The sequence below is a fragment of the Solanum pennellii genome, chromosome 6 (genome assembly GCF_001406875.1).
Source record: "Solanum pennellii chromosome 6, SPENNV200".
Classification (NCBI taxonomy): domain Eukaryota; kingdom Viridiplantae; phylum Streptophyta; class Magnoliopsida; order Solanales; family Solanaceae; genus Solanum; species Solanum pennellii.
Window position 1 is genome coordinate 3,330,350 of NC_028642.1, and position 13,435 is coordinate 3,343,784.

A 13,435-nucleotide genomic window follows, 5' to 3' on the forward strand; every position below is an offset into this window, starting at 1 on the left:
GGGGGGGGGGGGGGACTCGACTGTACTACACCTTCAATAGCTCTTCTACTCCTCACTCCTGACAACACACATCAATGCAAGTGGCACCACATTCCATTCTAAAGCTAGGTTTACATATGTTCCATCACATAATATTTACTGAAATTGTGAATGCATAAATAACCTATCATTTACACTCTATGGTATTAACATCAAAATAACAAAATTGTGTATTTAAGGGGGGAGAATGCACAAGTTTGAAATAGTTAGATTACCCTAATTTAGAGAGAATAGATCCAAGATAGCATGATTTGGTACTTCTTACTTTTCTGCTCAAGTAAATGCCTTCTCTTTGTTTAAAATAACAAATGAAATGTGTGAATATGAGTTCTATGCTATGAGGATGTCACATGAAGACTTGATATTAACATAGAACACTAATATTGTAAGTTACATTGAATTTTTATGGGATGGATTGCAGGTTGGGGAAAGGGGTCAAATAATTCTTAGCATATAAAAAAGGGAAGTGGGTCAAATAAATTTTGAAGAAGGTAGTTATTTCAAGTTCAACTTAATGTTATCAAACTAGTCTAGTTTCTAACTACTAAACATCAGAACTTCTAACACAGTAATAAAAAACTAACCCTTTATTCACCTTACAAACTGTTTAACATCTAAAATAGGACGTACATTTACTGTGGTCTTTCACTTAATCAATTTCCCTTTTCGTATTTGACTACTATGATGCATGTTGCTGAGAAAACTCATTGAGTTTATGCAATTTCTGGTCACAGCATGATATGTTTTGATGGTGCAAAATTTTTTATACAGGGTAATATTTCTGCTTTGTCTGCAAACGGAATATTTTATATTTATCAGAAAGGGAATAATTATGAACATCCTAACTTCATCAAAAAAGAGCAGCAAGCGATTTATTTAGAGGATATGCAATATTTGCTTCCTATAATAACTAATGTATTCCATCTTACATAAATCGGAATCTGCAGTTAGTATTATTTTCCTAACAGGTAGTTATTATTTTCCTAACAGGTAGCTGAACTCCTTAATATGGAATCAGAGGAGACGGCTCTGAAATGCTGTTCTGGTCCAAGTCCATGGGCAGTTGCTGCTGATATCGAGCCTGAAATGTATCAGCTCATACTCAATTTAATTATATACATTCATAAAAACGAAATGGATATTGAAAAGGGAATTTTGGTCTTCCTTCCAACATACTATGCACTTGAGCAGCAGTGGCGCTTATTGAAGCGTTTCTATGAAACATTTAAGGTTCATATTCTACATCGTAGTATCGACACTGAACAAGCTCTCAATGCCATGAAAATCTGCAAGTCGCATCGGAAGGTATGCTTTCCTAACTCTCTTTTTTCAACATCCATCAGCATCTCAAAAGTTTGTGGAGATAGTCCTTAAAGCAGGCAGAATACTGCACCCAAGGGAGTGACATAGTTGATCAATAAAGTAGGGAAAACCATGAGGTCTCGGGTTATTAAAATCTGAGTAGAGACAAAACCACTAGGTGATTCTCATTTGCACAAGACCCCAAACCTTGGTGGACAGATTTACCCGGTACCTGTGTTAGTGGGACTTGGGAGGTAGCATGTACCCGATAGAATTAGTCAAGGTGCATGCAAGGTGGCCCATACACCACCATCAACAAAAGGGAACAACTAAAGTACTTATAACCCCCCACAGCTGCACAGCCCCTGGCCTGCTGAGTTCTTGCAGGACAGAACAATTTTATAACATCTCTTAACGTTTCCCTGTACCCCGTTTCCTAATTTTATTTCTGCAACTAGATGCTGTCAATATTCTGTAAAACAGATATGATTACTTCATTTCGTCCCTACAATGTTGACGCCTAAAAAATACTGATGCCTCTATCTGAAACTTAAACTTTTCGCCAGGTTATTTTGGCGACAAATATTGCAGAATCTTCTGTTACGATACCTATGGTGGGCTATGTCATTGATTCTTGCCGTTCTTTACAAGTTTTCTGGGATAATAATAGGAAAAAAGATTCTGCAGAGCTTGTGTGGGTCTCCAAATCTCAGGTACTAAGTGAGCCCATGTTTGCCAATCCCAATCTCTCTTCATGCGATTATTGATTCTAATATTTTGAGATGCAGGCAGATCAAAGGAGAGGGAGAACTGGACGGACTTGTGACGGCCATGTATATCGATTGGTAAAAAGATCATTTTACAGTCAATTAAAGGATTATGAGCCTCCTGCAATACTGAGATTATCATTAAGGCAGCAAGTACTTCTCCTTTGCTGTGCTAAATCTAAAGCCATCAATGACCCCAAAGGTAATCAGTTAAAATTCTGTGCTCTTTTTTCTGGATTCTGAGCATCAGAGTTTCTTTTCTTTCCCTTTCCTTTTACATGATTATCTTTACGAAATTGCTTACTGCTTGAACTTGAGTTTTGTTGCGAAATTTCTCTGTAATTCAAGGAAATGAACAAAGCATGCTTAGGGATGGAAGAGATGTATGATTGTCTTATTTGTTCTCCTCTTCCTATTTTCTTTCTATGTCGTTAGTCTTGCGCTACTAAGAATTTGCTTTACTGTTACGAGTGCTATGAGAATTATTATGGAAAATGTTTTGCCGACTTCTCTATGCTTCCTGATTCTATCATTCTGAAACATGCATCTTAAAGAGGTTTTGTTGAGAACAGGGTGTTAAGAGTGGTTGTGGAGTAATACATGTGAAGAAAATGGATATTATGCTTAACTGAACCTCAAAAGCGAGTTCATGAGGTAACGGTTGGATAAGACCAGATAACGAGATAACAAGATTGTTTGTCAACAAATATCGAAACTTGAATATCACATCCCAAATTTGGAGGAGCATGTGACCGATATTGGATGTGTTCTAACTTTCATGAAGCGAACTAACCGGACATGTCAACCCGTTACATTGGACATATGTGCATCATTTTGTAGAACATACATAACTCTAGAAGTGAAATTTCAGATAGCTAATTAGCTATTTCATCATATTACTGCTTGGTTGTTATGTATTCTTTCACCATGACAGTTTATATCCAAAGTGATGGTTAGCATTTTCAAAAAAGTGCTTGCTGATCTCCATATGCTTGTTAACTGTAGCTACTGCAATTCACTATCAGCTTAGGAGAATGATTCTGGTTGGTCCTGTAAAATCTTCTATGGTTCTCAGTGTGTGAGCTCAGATCGTAGTGTTGCTTGAGCTGTAATTTGCTTTTCTGTGAGAACTGGTAGTCTTGAAGGTCTAAGATATATGTTGGTTATCAAGGTCACAATGCAAAATCCAAAGTATTCATTAACAAGTTAGTACATGTTATCAACTGAGAATTGAAAAGCCTAATATGGTAAGGACTGAATCCATGTAGAGTCTTTTGTATTTATAATTTGTTTCTGAAGTGTGGAGACTTTCCTCCCATGCCTACAACCAAAAAAATGAGAATAATGGCATGAGATAAATTTGCTGCAAGTATTACAAAAAACTTGTCCACTCTACTCTATTATCTTATCCACAGCACCCTCTACAGGGTGAGCTGGTTGGACCGAGAAGTCGAATCGACCTGCTTAGTTGTTACTATAGTTTAGGCACAGAGCATGACTAATCTATTTATAAATGGGCTGAACAAATTCCATTCATCCAAATTAGCATGGTCTTGAGTTGAGTGTTATTATCATCAATTTGTGTAAGTTTGTTGTCTAATTCTCTTATCCTTTTTTTGGTCTATTGCTGTTTATAATGTGGGATATTAAAATTTGACTTATGGATCTTTGGTTTAGTTCTGTTACGGAAGGCTTTAGACCCTCCAGAACCTGAAGTGGTTGAGGATGCATTGAGTTTGCTTGTTGACAACCATGCACTACAAAAAGTATCTCCAAGGAGCCGTTATGAACCTACTTTTTATGGAAGATTGCTTGCCAGTTTTTCTCTTTCATTTGATGCTTCTATATTAATAATCAAGTTTGGAGCCATAGGAATGTTACGAGAAGGCATTGTTCTTGGTATTTTGATGGATATGGAGCCACAGCCCATTCTTCGTCCTTTTGGCCAAGAAAATTTGGTACTATCCCTATATGCTTGAATTTGAGAATGCCAATTTCATTGATGTGTTTAGATTAATTGAAGATCCTTTGATGAATAAATTTGATTTTCCAGTTCATGAAGTACATTGACGACTTTCTCAGTGGAGATTCTAGGACCACTGGTTTATCGGGTAGAAAAGAGGTAATCTGTATGGCAAATGCATGTGCGTTTCAGTTCTGGCAGCGTGCCTTCAAGGTAAAACCACATGACTACAGGATATTCTCTCCACTCCCCTCCCTCTTCTCCCCTGGTTCGTTTGCTTTATTTTGCTGGGACGTGAGGTTTCTTCTTACATATATCTCCAAATGAAGGACAAACACCGCCTTGAACATTTAAGACAACTCTTCAAGTTGGATGATAGAAAAGACAGAGAAATAGTGCTTCCTAATATTGAAGAAGAGTGGTGCTTATTCCATAATCTCTTGCAATCGTCACTGAACCAAGTTGCTGAGTCATGTATGTCATCCTGAATTTTACCAGTTTAGATCCTTTGGTTTTTTGTACTAAGCCTGTGCTGCTGCAGATGATGAAGTTCTGGACTCTTTGCATCGATATCGACCCCAATTTCTTGCTACATCAAGTGGCATACCATCTTGTTATAATACAAATGAATATCAGCACAAGTGCCATCTCGACTGTGAGCAGTATTTAGATGCTGATGCCTTAGATATGAATTATAAGCTCCGTGAACAAGGTAGTGAAACAAGGAAATGCATATCTGTTCCATTTTTGGGGCACAATGAATCTTTTGCACATAACGTGGCTCAAAATTTGGCTAGTGTAGTCAAAGAGGTACTGTATTCTGTTTTTCCTTTGCTATTTTATTTGATGTCAAGATTTTGGAATCATCTTCCTTTTCGATGTTGAATAGATGAGGAGCCAGTGCTCTTCGGCTGTCTCTGGAAAGAATGATTTAATGGTCGATGGTAATTGGCATTCCACAAGGGAGGCATCCTTATGCAAGTTTTTTCTGAAAGGAACGTGCAACAGGGGTCCGCACTGCTCCTTCTCTCATTCTTCAACAGCGAAGAGGCCGGAGTGCAGGTTTTTCTTCTCTTTACAGGTATCAGTTGTTTTTTGGCTTATTCAAGTTTTTGCTAATAACAATGTTTTTTTTTAAAAAAAAACTGGTGACATGTATGCATCAACATTAAGGTATGCTGGCCACCTCCAAAAGTGTGATTACATAGAGAACTAATTACAACAAGTCTAGGAAATCCACCATCTGTATTTCATCTACTATACATTGCTGTTTACAGTTTACACCAAAAACATAACGTAGAAATGCATTTTCCTTTGATATTCTAAATGGAGTTTGATTTGCCTTTGAGGATTCTTTTTATCCACCATCTGTATTTCATCTACTATACATTGCTCTTTACACCAAAAACATAAAGTAGGAATGCATTTTCTTTGATCTTGTGAATGGAGTTTGGTCTGCCTTTGAAGATTCTTTTTCGCTCTCCTTCCATGTAGTCCACCATATGCAAGTCCATCTCTGTTGGCTTTTGCTCACTCCCCTTCTGATCCAGCAACTTAATAGATCAGCTGTGTGCTGTGGCAATGTTTAGCTTTCCCCAGCCAAGGTGATGAATAAGGACCAGACCCGAGAGGTTACCTTGCATTGGAGCAAAAGGTGTCTTTGTTTGTTTCAACAGCTTCCATACAAAGAGGGCATATGGAAGCTAAGTGAGATTCCTTTTCTGTAAAGCTTCATGCGTAAGACATGCCCTCTTACTACCGACCAGGAGAAACATTTCACCTTATCAGGTGTCATGCTTCTCCAAATAGCTTTCCAGGGAACTCTTTCTCTTACTGTCAGCTCTGAAAGGGCCCTCCTGTAAATTCCGCTGGCTGAAAATTTTGCATCTGTCTTGTGATTCCATCTGATAATATCAAGGTCGTTGGTGATACCTATGAAAGTTCCTATTCTACCGAGTAGAGCAGCCACTCTCTCAACCTCCCAATCATTTCAAAAACCTCCTGAAAATTAGGTTCCATCTCTGAATTGTCCAGGTATCTGCTATTGTGCTATTTTGGTTGGTGCTGATGTTGAAGGAGGGTGGGGAAAGCCTCTTGCAAAGTGCCCTGACCATCCCAGTTCTTCTTCCAGAAAAAGATTTTTCTGCCATTGCCCATTGGGAAAGTAATGTCCTTCCCAAGGTTATTCCAGAGGAACCTGATGGCCCGCCATAGTTCAGCTCCATAAGTGTCGGTGGATTCTTCAGTGCACCACTGACCATTTTGTCCATATTTCTGCTGTATTACGTTCTTCCACAAGGCTGTTCTGTCCATAGCAAATCTCCACAACCATTTTTTGAGCAGGCTGCTATTTTGTGGCATTAGAAAGTATTGGCTATTGAAAAATGAGGAAATGAATGATAGGGAAAAGGAGTTAAGGAAGGTTGCTCCTCTTAGTATTTTTGGGTTGATCTGGAGTTAGAGGAATAGAAGAATCTTTGAAGGGGTTGAGAGTGCATTCTGGAGGGTAAATAGTTTATTTTTGCTTCATTTGGTGTAATAAAGATATCCCTGAACTCACATAGTATATTGACACCGTGTTCGTGATCAATGAGATTATTTTGACTTATGATATTTTCAAAAAGATGTCTTGAAATATGGCTCGAAATGTTGTCATACTTGCTGTGATATAGTCTCTCTTGATGCCACTCTTTAATTTCTGTCTGTGCTAGCCCAGTAGGCTAAATCTTACCTTTTTTAAGTTGAGTGAATTTATCTTTTTGTAGACAAATTTAACACACTGGCTAAATGGGATATAATTGGCATAATACATATATTTGACCCTAAACTTGACTTCAAATTTTAACTTTGACCTCCAACTTTCATAATGCACAAACATGCACTTTAACTATCCAACTTTTAAATAAATAAACACATGAGTCCTACGTGACACAATACATGTAGAACACCACGTAAGACAAAAAATGACATGTAGGATGACATGTAGGACATGTGTGTCTATTTGTTCAACTTTTTACAGGTTTAAGTATCTACTTGTGCAAACTTAAAGTTGAAGGGCATAAATGTGATTCGAAGCCAAGCTAAAGGGCACATTTATGTATTATGTTGATATGAGGCGCTCGCCTTTCATATCACTGGTATATCTAGACCTTTTCGAATAATTTAGGGGCATATTTGACCCTTTTCCCTTAATTCTATGAGCACCTGTAGTGATCCTCATAAAATTATAGTATTCTATATTTCCTGATTTTAGTTCATGATGTGAACAGTGAGGTAAGGAAGAAAGATTTGTATTGAAAAAAAAAGGGAAGGTGAGGAAGAGAATGTCTAGTCTGATGATGAGAGGTTAAGTGACTTCTGAATTCCTTTTTAATGTACTTACTTGCATAAGCTTATACTCTTTTTTCTGAGTGCAATTCAGATATTGTCCAAAAACCAAATTTATTCTTGACCTTGAGTCTTAGCTTTTTTACCAAAAGAGGGATACTCAGTGTTTCACTATCCTGTATCTTTTATATTGGAAAATTTCCAGCTTTCGTCCTAATGTCTACTTTATAAACTTTTTTTTATTCAAAAAATGCAAATCAGTTAACGTGTTCATCCAGGAAGCTTGTGACTGCAGTTTGCGTATCCTGTAAACTGATTTTAATCAAATTAGAGTCTAATTTGTCAACTTTCTTTATTTCTTCCTTGGTGCATCAGTCAGTTGAGCAACTTGCACATGGTTGGAGACTCCAGCTTACTCATTAGATAGGGCCTTCTTGGATTAGAAAGTTCAATCATACTCCCCCAGGACACCCAAAAAACCGGGCCGAACTTCTAAAGCACCCACTGCGATAGAACAATATCATGGCAATTATGATATATCTTACATATTTGACCTTGGGAATCTTCACATGTACGGCTTACCTGCTTTTGAAATATATGCCATACTACCATTTTGACTAAGTGATCTAATTTGTTTGTAGAATAACATTTCATGATCTGCAAGTGCATGTATATGCACATTCTGTATGTAATTGCTCGTGGGGGGGGGGGGTGAGTTTGATGAAGGAGGGAAGTGGTGGTGGTTTGGATTTGGAAAGAGATAGGAGAAGGTGTATAACAGAATGAGGAGGCAGAAGAGCTTGCATTAGTTGAAGGGAGGAGGAGAAAGAATGGAGAAGATGAACATTTAGTTGTGTTCCATCTTTATAGAATCAATGAAATGCTTCGGGGAGTTGAAAATAAGCATCGATAGAAGAGGAAAATATTTTTTTTTTTGGTGCTATTTACCTTGTCCAAAAATTTATCATATATTAGATGGCCCTAATGCATATCTTTGGCTTCTTTATATTTTCTTCATACCAAATTTTTTCAAGTGTATTGATACTCCTATCTGACATATTCTAAATTTACACATCTATAGGGATGTCGGAATGGAGATTCATGTATGTTTTCTCACGATTCAGTTCCATCTGCTTATTCTGGTGTTCTGTCAAGTCTGTGCCTGCCGGAAAATGCTGCTGCTGATATGTGGTCACTTCTGCAGTGGTTTCCTGTACCCTATCATGGGTGCATCCTCATACTGGATGACAATGATTTATATTTTTCATCGCATCTTGCACGTTTTTATGCTCCGTCTTCGATAATTTCCACAACATCCCTTCGAGATGAATCCACACTTGATCAGTTACCAACTGGAGTCAGAATTCTCTGGGGCCATTCACATCCATACAACACGATATTATCCAAAACTGCAGGGAGTTCAGTTCCATGGGATGAAGTTAAATGTGTCCTATGGTTCCCAAAATTTGAAGCAGAACATAAAGAAGGGGATAGGAGCATGGTGCAGACCTTTTTTGAGTATTTTGCCATCCGGATACTTGGAGATGCCTTATATGAAGCTACAGTAATTATCACCATGAATAACATACGTTTCTCACACCTACAGGTAATTTACTCATACTGGCTCTGGTAATCTCCAATAGATGCTGGATTTGTGCTTTCTACTTAAAAATTTAATTGACAAGAGACAAGTTTGGAAGTTATTTGCATATTTTTGGTAATTTTGAGCAACTTCCTGAGATTCCTCGAGAAGTTTCTCCCTGAATCTTTTTTAACTTTTCCTATCTTTCTGACAGTTCTGTCTGAAGTGCTATTTGTGGGTGTAATGGGGCAGGAAAGGAACCTGGAAACATAAATTCAAAATCTATATCAATTAGTTAATAGTAATTGAGCTTTTCGGAAGTTGACAATTGACATGAAAATATGCATTGTATATGGAGCTGCTTTGCCTCAATTTATTTTTATTTTTTTTATGTTTAACCATTTGGTATCCGGGATCCAAGCTTGCTAATTAAGATTCATGCTGGGTAGGCCCCTTTAAGGGGGACGCACTCCCACCAGGAATATGAGTGCTATTTAAGTTGCATACATCAATGCACAATTTGAAGAGAATGCCTGAAAATCTCATTTGGGAAAAAACTAAAGATGTTTCTCTGTTCTTTTCTATTGGCTGAGGCTCTTGAGTTATTTTGAACGTTGATAAATCTTGGCAAGTTTTGTAATATAGTTTCCTTATAAGACCTTAGTCCCCTTCCGTATTTCTTTTCATGCTGCAAATAGTTCTCTCCTCCTATTCATCCTCGTCCGAATCGCATCTATGCTGATAGAAATGCTTCATTGATTCAGATTATACCCCCTCTTCCCCCTTTACTTTAGCTGAAACTGAATGTTTGACACTGTTGCTTCAGGTGGAAAAGCTGGCGAGGGAGTGCTGCTTTTTTCTCAATGATTCATTTCTATTTGATGAACAGAACCTTGGAGAATTATTCGATGAGGTTAGAGCCAGAAAGCCAATGGTGCAGTCGAGGCCTGTCTCGTATGTTTTCTCACTGCATCCTCCTGTAGTCGTCCAGCCTGGTGATTTTGCAACACTCCTTAATCAAAATGTGAATAACGTTGTGTAGATATAAGATCAGCTCCAGAATGATTGCAGCTCGGAGAGTTAATGTCATGGAAATTCACATAGAAGTAGGGGTTTTAACTTGTGAAATCATTTCAGTAACAACAGCGTGAGAAAAGGTTTTCTCGTACTCTTATTATCAACTATAGAGGGGTTTTCATGTACATATTTATCTCATAAGGGGGGATAGAGTTCCTTTTGATATCCAAAAATGCTGAAACTGCAGATACTTCTCGTCTTGATCACTTTTGTGCCCCTCCTATGTGTTTTCTTGGTTATGATGATTAATGGTGAGCTTGATTTTAGTTTTATAGTTTTTTTTTTGGTCGTTTATATAACCATACGGTCAATTGGCCGGACTGGTTTAATTTTGTGGTGCACAAGGAGGGTTTATTTAAAGGGTAAAATGCTCTTTACTAGTATTCTTTTGGGGGCTCAATCACTACTCATAAGGCTTCTAGTTAAGGATAGAAGAATTCTATTCATTCGACTGCAATTCAATATTTGAGTTATGGATTCATAATTCAATATTTTGAACACTTTCAGTGGTTTTTATACAGATATATTCAGGTCTAAGCTAGAAAGTAAGAGTTCAGTTGATTTTCACCCTTTTATCATGTGCTTAAGTTACAAGAGCATTTTTTTTTGCTGATTCTTTACTCTGACTTTGAGTCTTCCTGCTTTTAGAATAGTAATCACATATAAGGCTGCTATTATATAAATCTATAATTCTATGGGTGATTACAGTGAATTTTCTGTATTACAAACATTGGTATGCTTATGACACTGACACACTATCTGCCTGCTTCTTCCTATGATTGATATATTCTGTCAATACAAGAACAAAAATGTTAATGGTATCGTGTGAGCTCCAGTAGCAGCGGTGATATGAAACAGCATGTCTGGACGACCTACCAGGACAACGATGGAAGCTTGTTGCAGTTTGCTGGTGCCCATCCAATCTGCTGTTTCTCATTGTCGTAAATCACCAGTTTGTCTAACATGGAAATATCTGCATAGGTAAATCCAGAGAAAACAAAGACATTATTTTTCAATATCTAGACGAGGTATTAAAAAAAACAAACGATGCCTTGTTCTTTCATACCTCCAATCATATTAACATCTCCTAATCCAGCCTCAAAACCATTCAATATCCCTAAGCATACATTGCCCTTATCCTGAGAGGATACAAAAATCAGTATCGTGATCTACTAGATTCACTGAGCAATTCAAAAGGCACTTACAGTAAGTATAAGATAAGCCTCGGGTGTTAGTTGAAGCTGAATATTCTTATCTTTTGTGAAACTAAGTGTCAATGGCTTGAAGTAGATCGTAGCATCTTTAAGAGATTTGAAAGGTTTTGATCCTTTCCAGCAGACGGGCAAACTTTTGTCGTCCTCTGCATCAGTCAGTTGCTTTGTGTCTATGTTTTCCTTAATCTGATATCAGTAAAAATATCAAAAGTCCAAAGGCAAAAAAGATATAAACATATAGTATGAAGGTTTTGGCTGATCTTACCAAAGACGAGAGAGTCTTGTAAGCTTCGGAATTGAAGTAGGTAAAGGTAGTTCCACTGTCTAGGATTATCGGTATATCCTTTATTCCAGTTGCCTGCCCATTGAAAAGTACATCTGCTGGTCCCAAAGAATATTCTTTCCTGAATCATAGTAATCAAGTTTATTCCATGCAAAGACAGAGTGAAAATTTCGATACACAAAAGCACCAATTACATACTCTGTAGATGCACGTACGATAGGTAACCAAACAATCCCAGAAGACGGAACAATGTCATTTCCAAGGATTAGAAAACCTCCTCCTTGCCCACTTAAACAATGACCTACTACATTCCGGATTAAACCCATGCTACTCATCTGTGATAGTATGCTTGATTTTCCATTTCCTAGACCGATGATTCCATCTGTATAAGGTGGTGGAGGCCCAGATTGTGACACTTTTTGATCATATCCACAACTACATAAGGGAAATCAATCTCATGAATAAACACTGCAAAAGAAACTAAAACTGCTCGTAGCTAACAAGTTTCTTACCCAAACACCAGAGGAGGAGCAATGGAGGTACCATTAGTGTATTTTACTTGAAATGCGTCTCTGACCAGAACTCCATAGGATGAACAATGATCTGCATACTCAATCTCATAGTCACATTGATCGGTAGGAGTGTGAACGGGAGGGTTTGTTCCTTGAATGGATGCACATATCGGATCATCACGCTTGACAAGATTGTTATTCGGTTTGTAAGGATGGTGAGGAGCCTGCAATGTCATATATATATATTATGGATCTGAATTCATATTAATAATATTTGGTTTAACTAGAAACAACCAATAAAAAGAAGTAGTCACCGGAAGATTTTTGGCTCCAGGTATATCACATTGGAGCCAAGTGAGATCACTCCCTGTGTCTACGTCAAGAAAATAAGGTCTAGGGGGTTGGCCTACATTGAGTACTACCTGATAACACCTGAACGTGAAGTAGTTGAATTTAAATATTATATTAGTAGTTTTTATATACACATATAATGTGTATGAAAAAACACAACATAAAGTAAAGATAGAATTGAAAATATACCCTTTAGGATAGACATTCCCATCAAGGAGAAAAACCATAGTACCAAAATATGATTGTTCCTTCATTGGTAGAGTAAAGGCAGAGCAATTATGGAAGTATCTACATAGAAGCATAATGTACCACACTGATAAAACCCAAGATGGTACCCATTTCCCTTTCATGATTAAAGATAACAAATGGCTCAAAAATCAACAAATAAAAGTTTGAAGTTTGTAAGAAAATGAGAGAGGACTTGGTCAGACTAATTTAGAACAAGTGATATACATATATATATATATACTAAAAAGAAATGGTGGTTTGGGGATGACGGAGTATTTTTATTGTATAATTATAAGTGTATAGGACGAAAATATATGTACTTGCATGTGTATATACAATTTTCTCGCGCTTTATACAAACAGAAACACAATTTATACATTTCGCTTCTGTTTGTATAAGTGAGAAAGGCGAGGGTGGCGAGCGAGATCTAGAACAAGGGAGAGAGGGGAACAAAAATATATGTATTTATACAATTTTCTCTGCTTTATACAATTAGAAACAATTTTTATAAACTTGTGTTTGTATAAATAGTGAAGAAGCGAGCGAGAGATTGGAGGAGAGTGGCGAGCGAGATATTTGGGAGAGAGGCGCCTGACAATTTTTTGCAACCGTTTGCTATGGAGCACAATTAAATCAAACTCTAGCTACTCTATTTATTTTAGGTTATTAGTTTGCTATTATATCCAATTTTCCCTTATTAAAACTAGGGGTGTTAAATGGTAGGAATTGATTGTTTGTTTTATAAAAGGGAAACTTACATAAATATATTATAATAAAAAGATATTTATTA

The 13,435-nt window shown here is 37.2% G+C and overlaps 2 protein-coding genes across 3 annotated transcripts in view; one reads left to right on the forward strand and one right to left on the reverse strand.

Moving 5' to 3' along the window:
* The window catches only part of LOC107023562 (DExH-box ATP-dependent RNA helicase DExH8), a 16,878-nt gene extending 6,549 nt beyond the window's left edge, over positions 1–10,329 (forward strand). For both annotated transcript variants that reach the window (XM_015224287.2, XM_027918007.1), the window contains 10 exons: positions 1,030–1,344; positions 1,908–2,054; positions 2,130–2,310; positions 3,786–4,066; positions 4,162–4,284; positions 4,401–4,545; positions 4,613–4,881; positions 4,961–5,152; positions 8,480–9,004; positions 9,807–10,329. In XM_015224287.2, coding sequence (XP_015079773.1) covers positions 1,030–1,344; positions 1,908–2,054; positions 2,130–2,310; positions 3,786–4,066; positions 4,162–4,284; positions 4,401–4,545; positions 4,613–4,881; positions 4,961–5,152; positions 8,480–9,004; positions 9,807–10,022 — 2,394 coding nt within the window. In that variant the 3' untranslated portion in view covers positions 10,023–10,329. The remainder of the gene's footprint in view (positions 1–1,029; positions 1,345–1,907; positions 2,055–2,129; positions 2,311–3,785; positions 4,067–4,161; positions 4,285–4,400; positions 4,546–4,612; positions 4,882–4,960; positions 5,153–8,479; positions 9,005–9,806) is intronic.
* Positions 10,330–10,591: 262 nt separating this feature from the next.
* LOC107023564 (aspartic proteinase Asp1-like) lies at positions 10,592–12,832 on the reverse strand. The gene is made up of 9 exons (XM_015224289.2): positions 12,607–12,832; positions 12,381–12,498; positions 12,067–12,290; positions 11,753–11,989; positions 11,537–11,675; positions 11,263–11,457; positions 11,124–11,196; positions 10,934–11,030; positions 10,592–10,846 (listed from the first exon to the last, which is right to left on the reverse strand). Coding segments are annotated over exons 1-9 (1,245 nt in total). The 5' UTR covers positions 12,768–12,832; the 3' UTR covers positions 10,592–10,845.
* Positions 12,833–13,435: the final 603 nt, after the last annotated feature.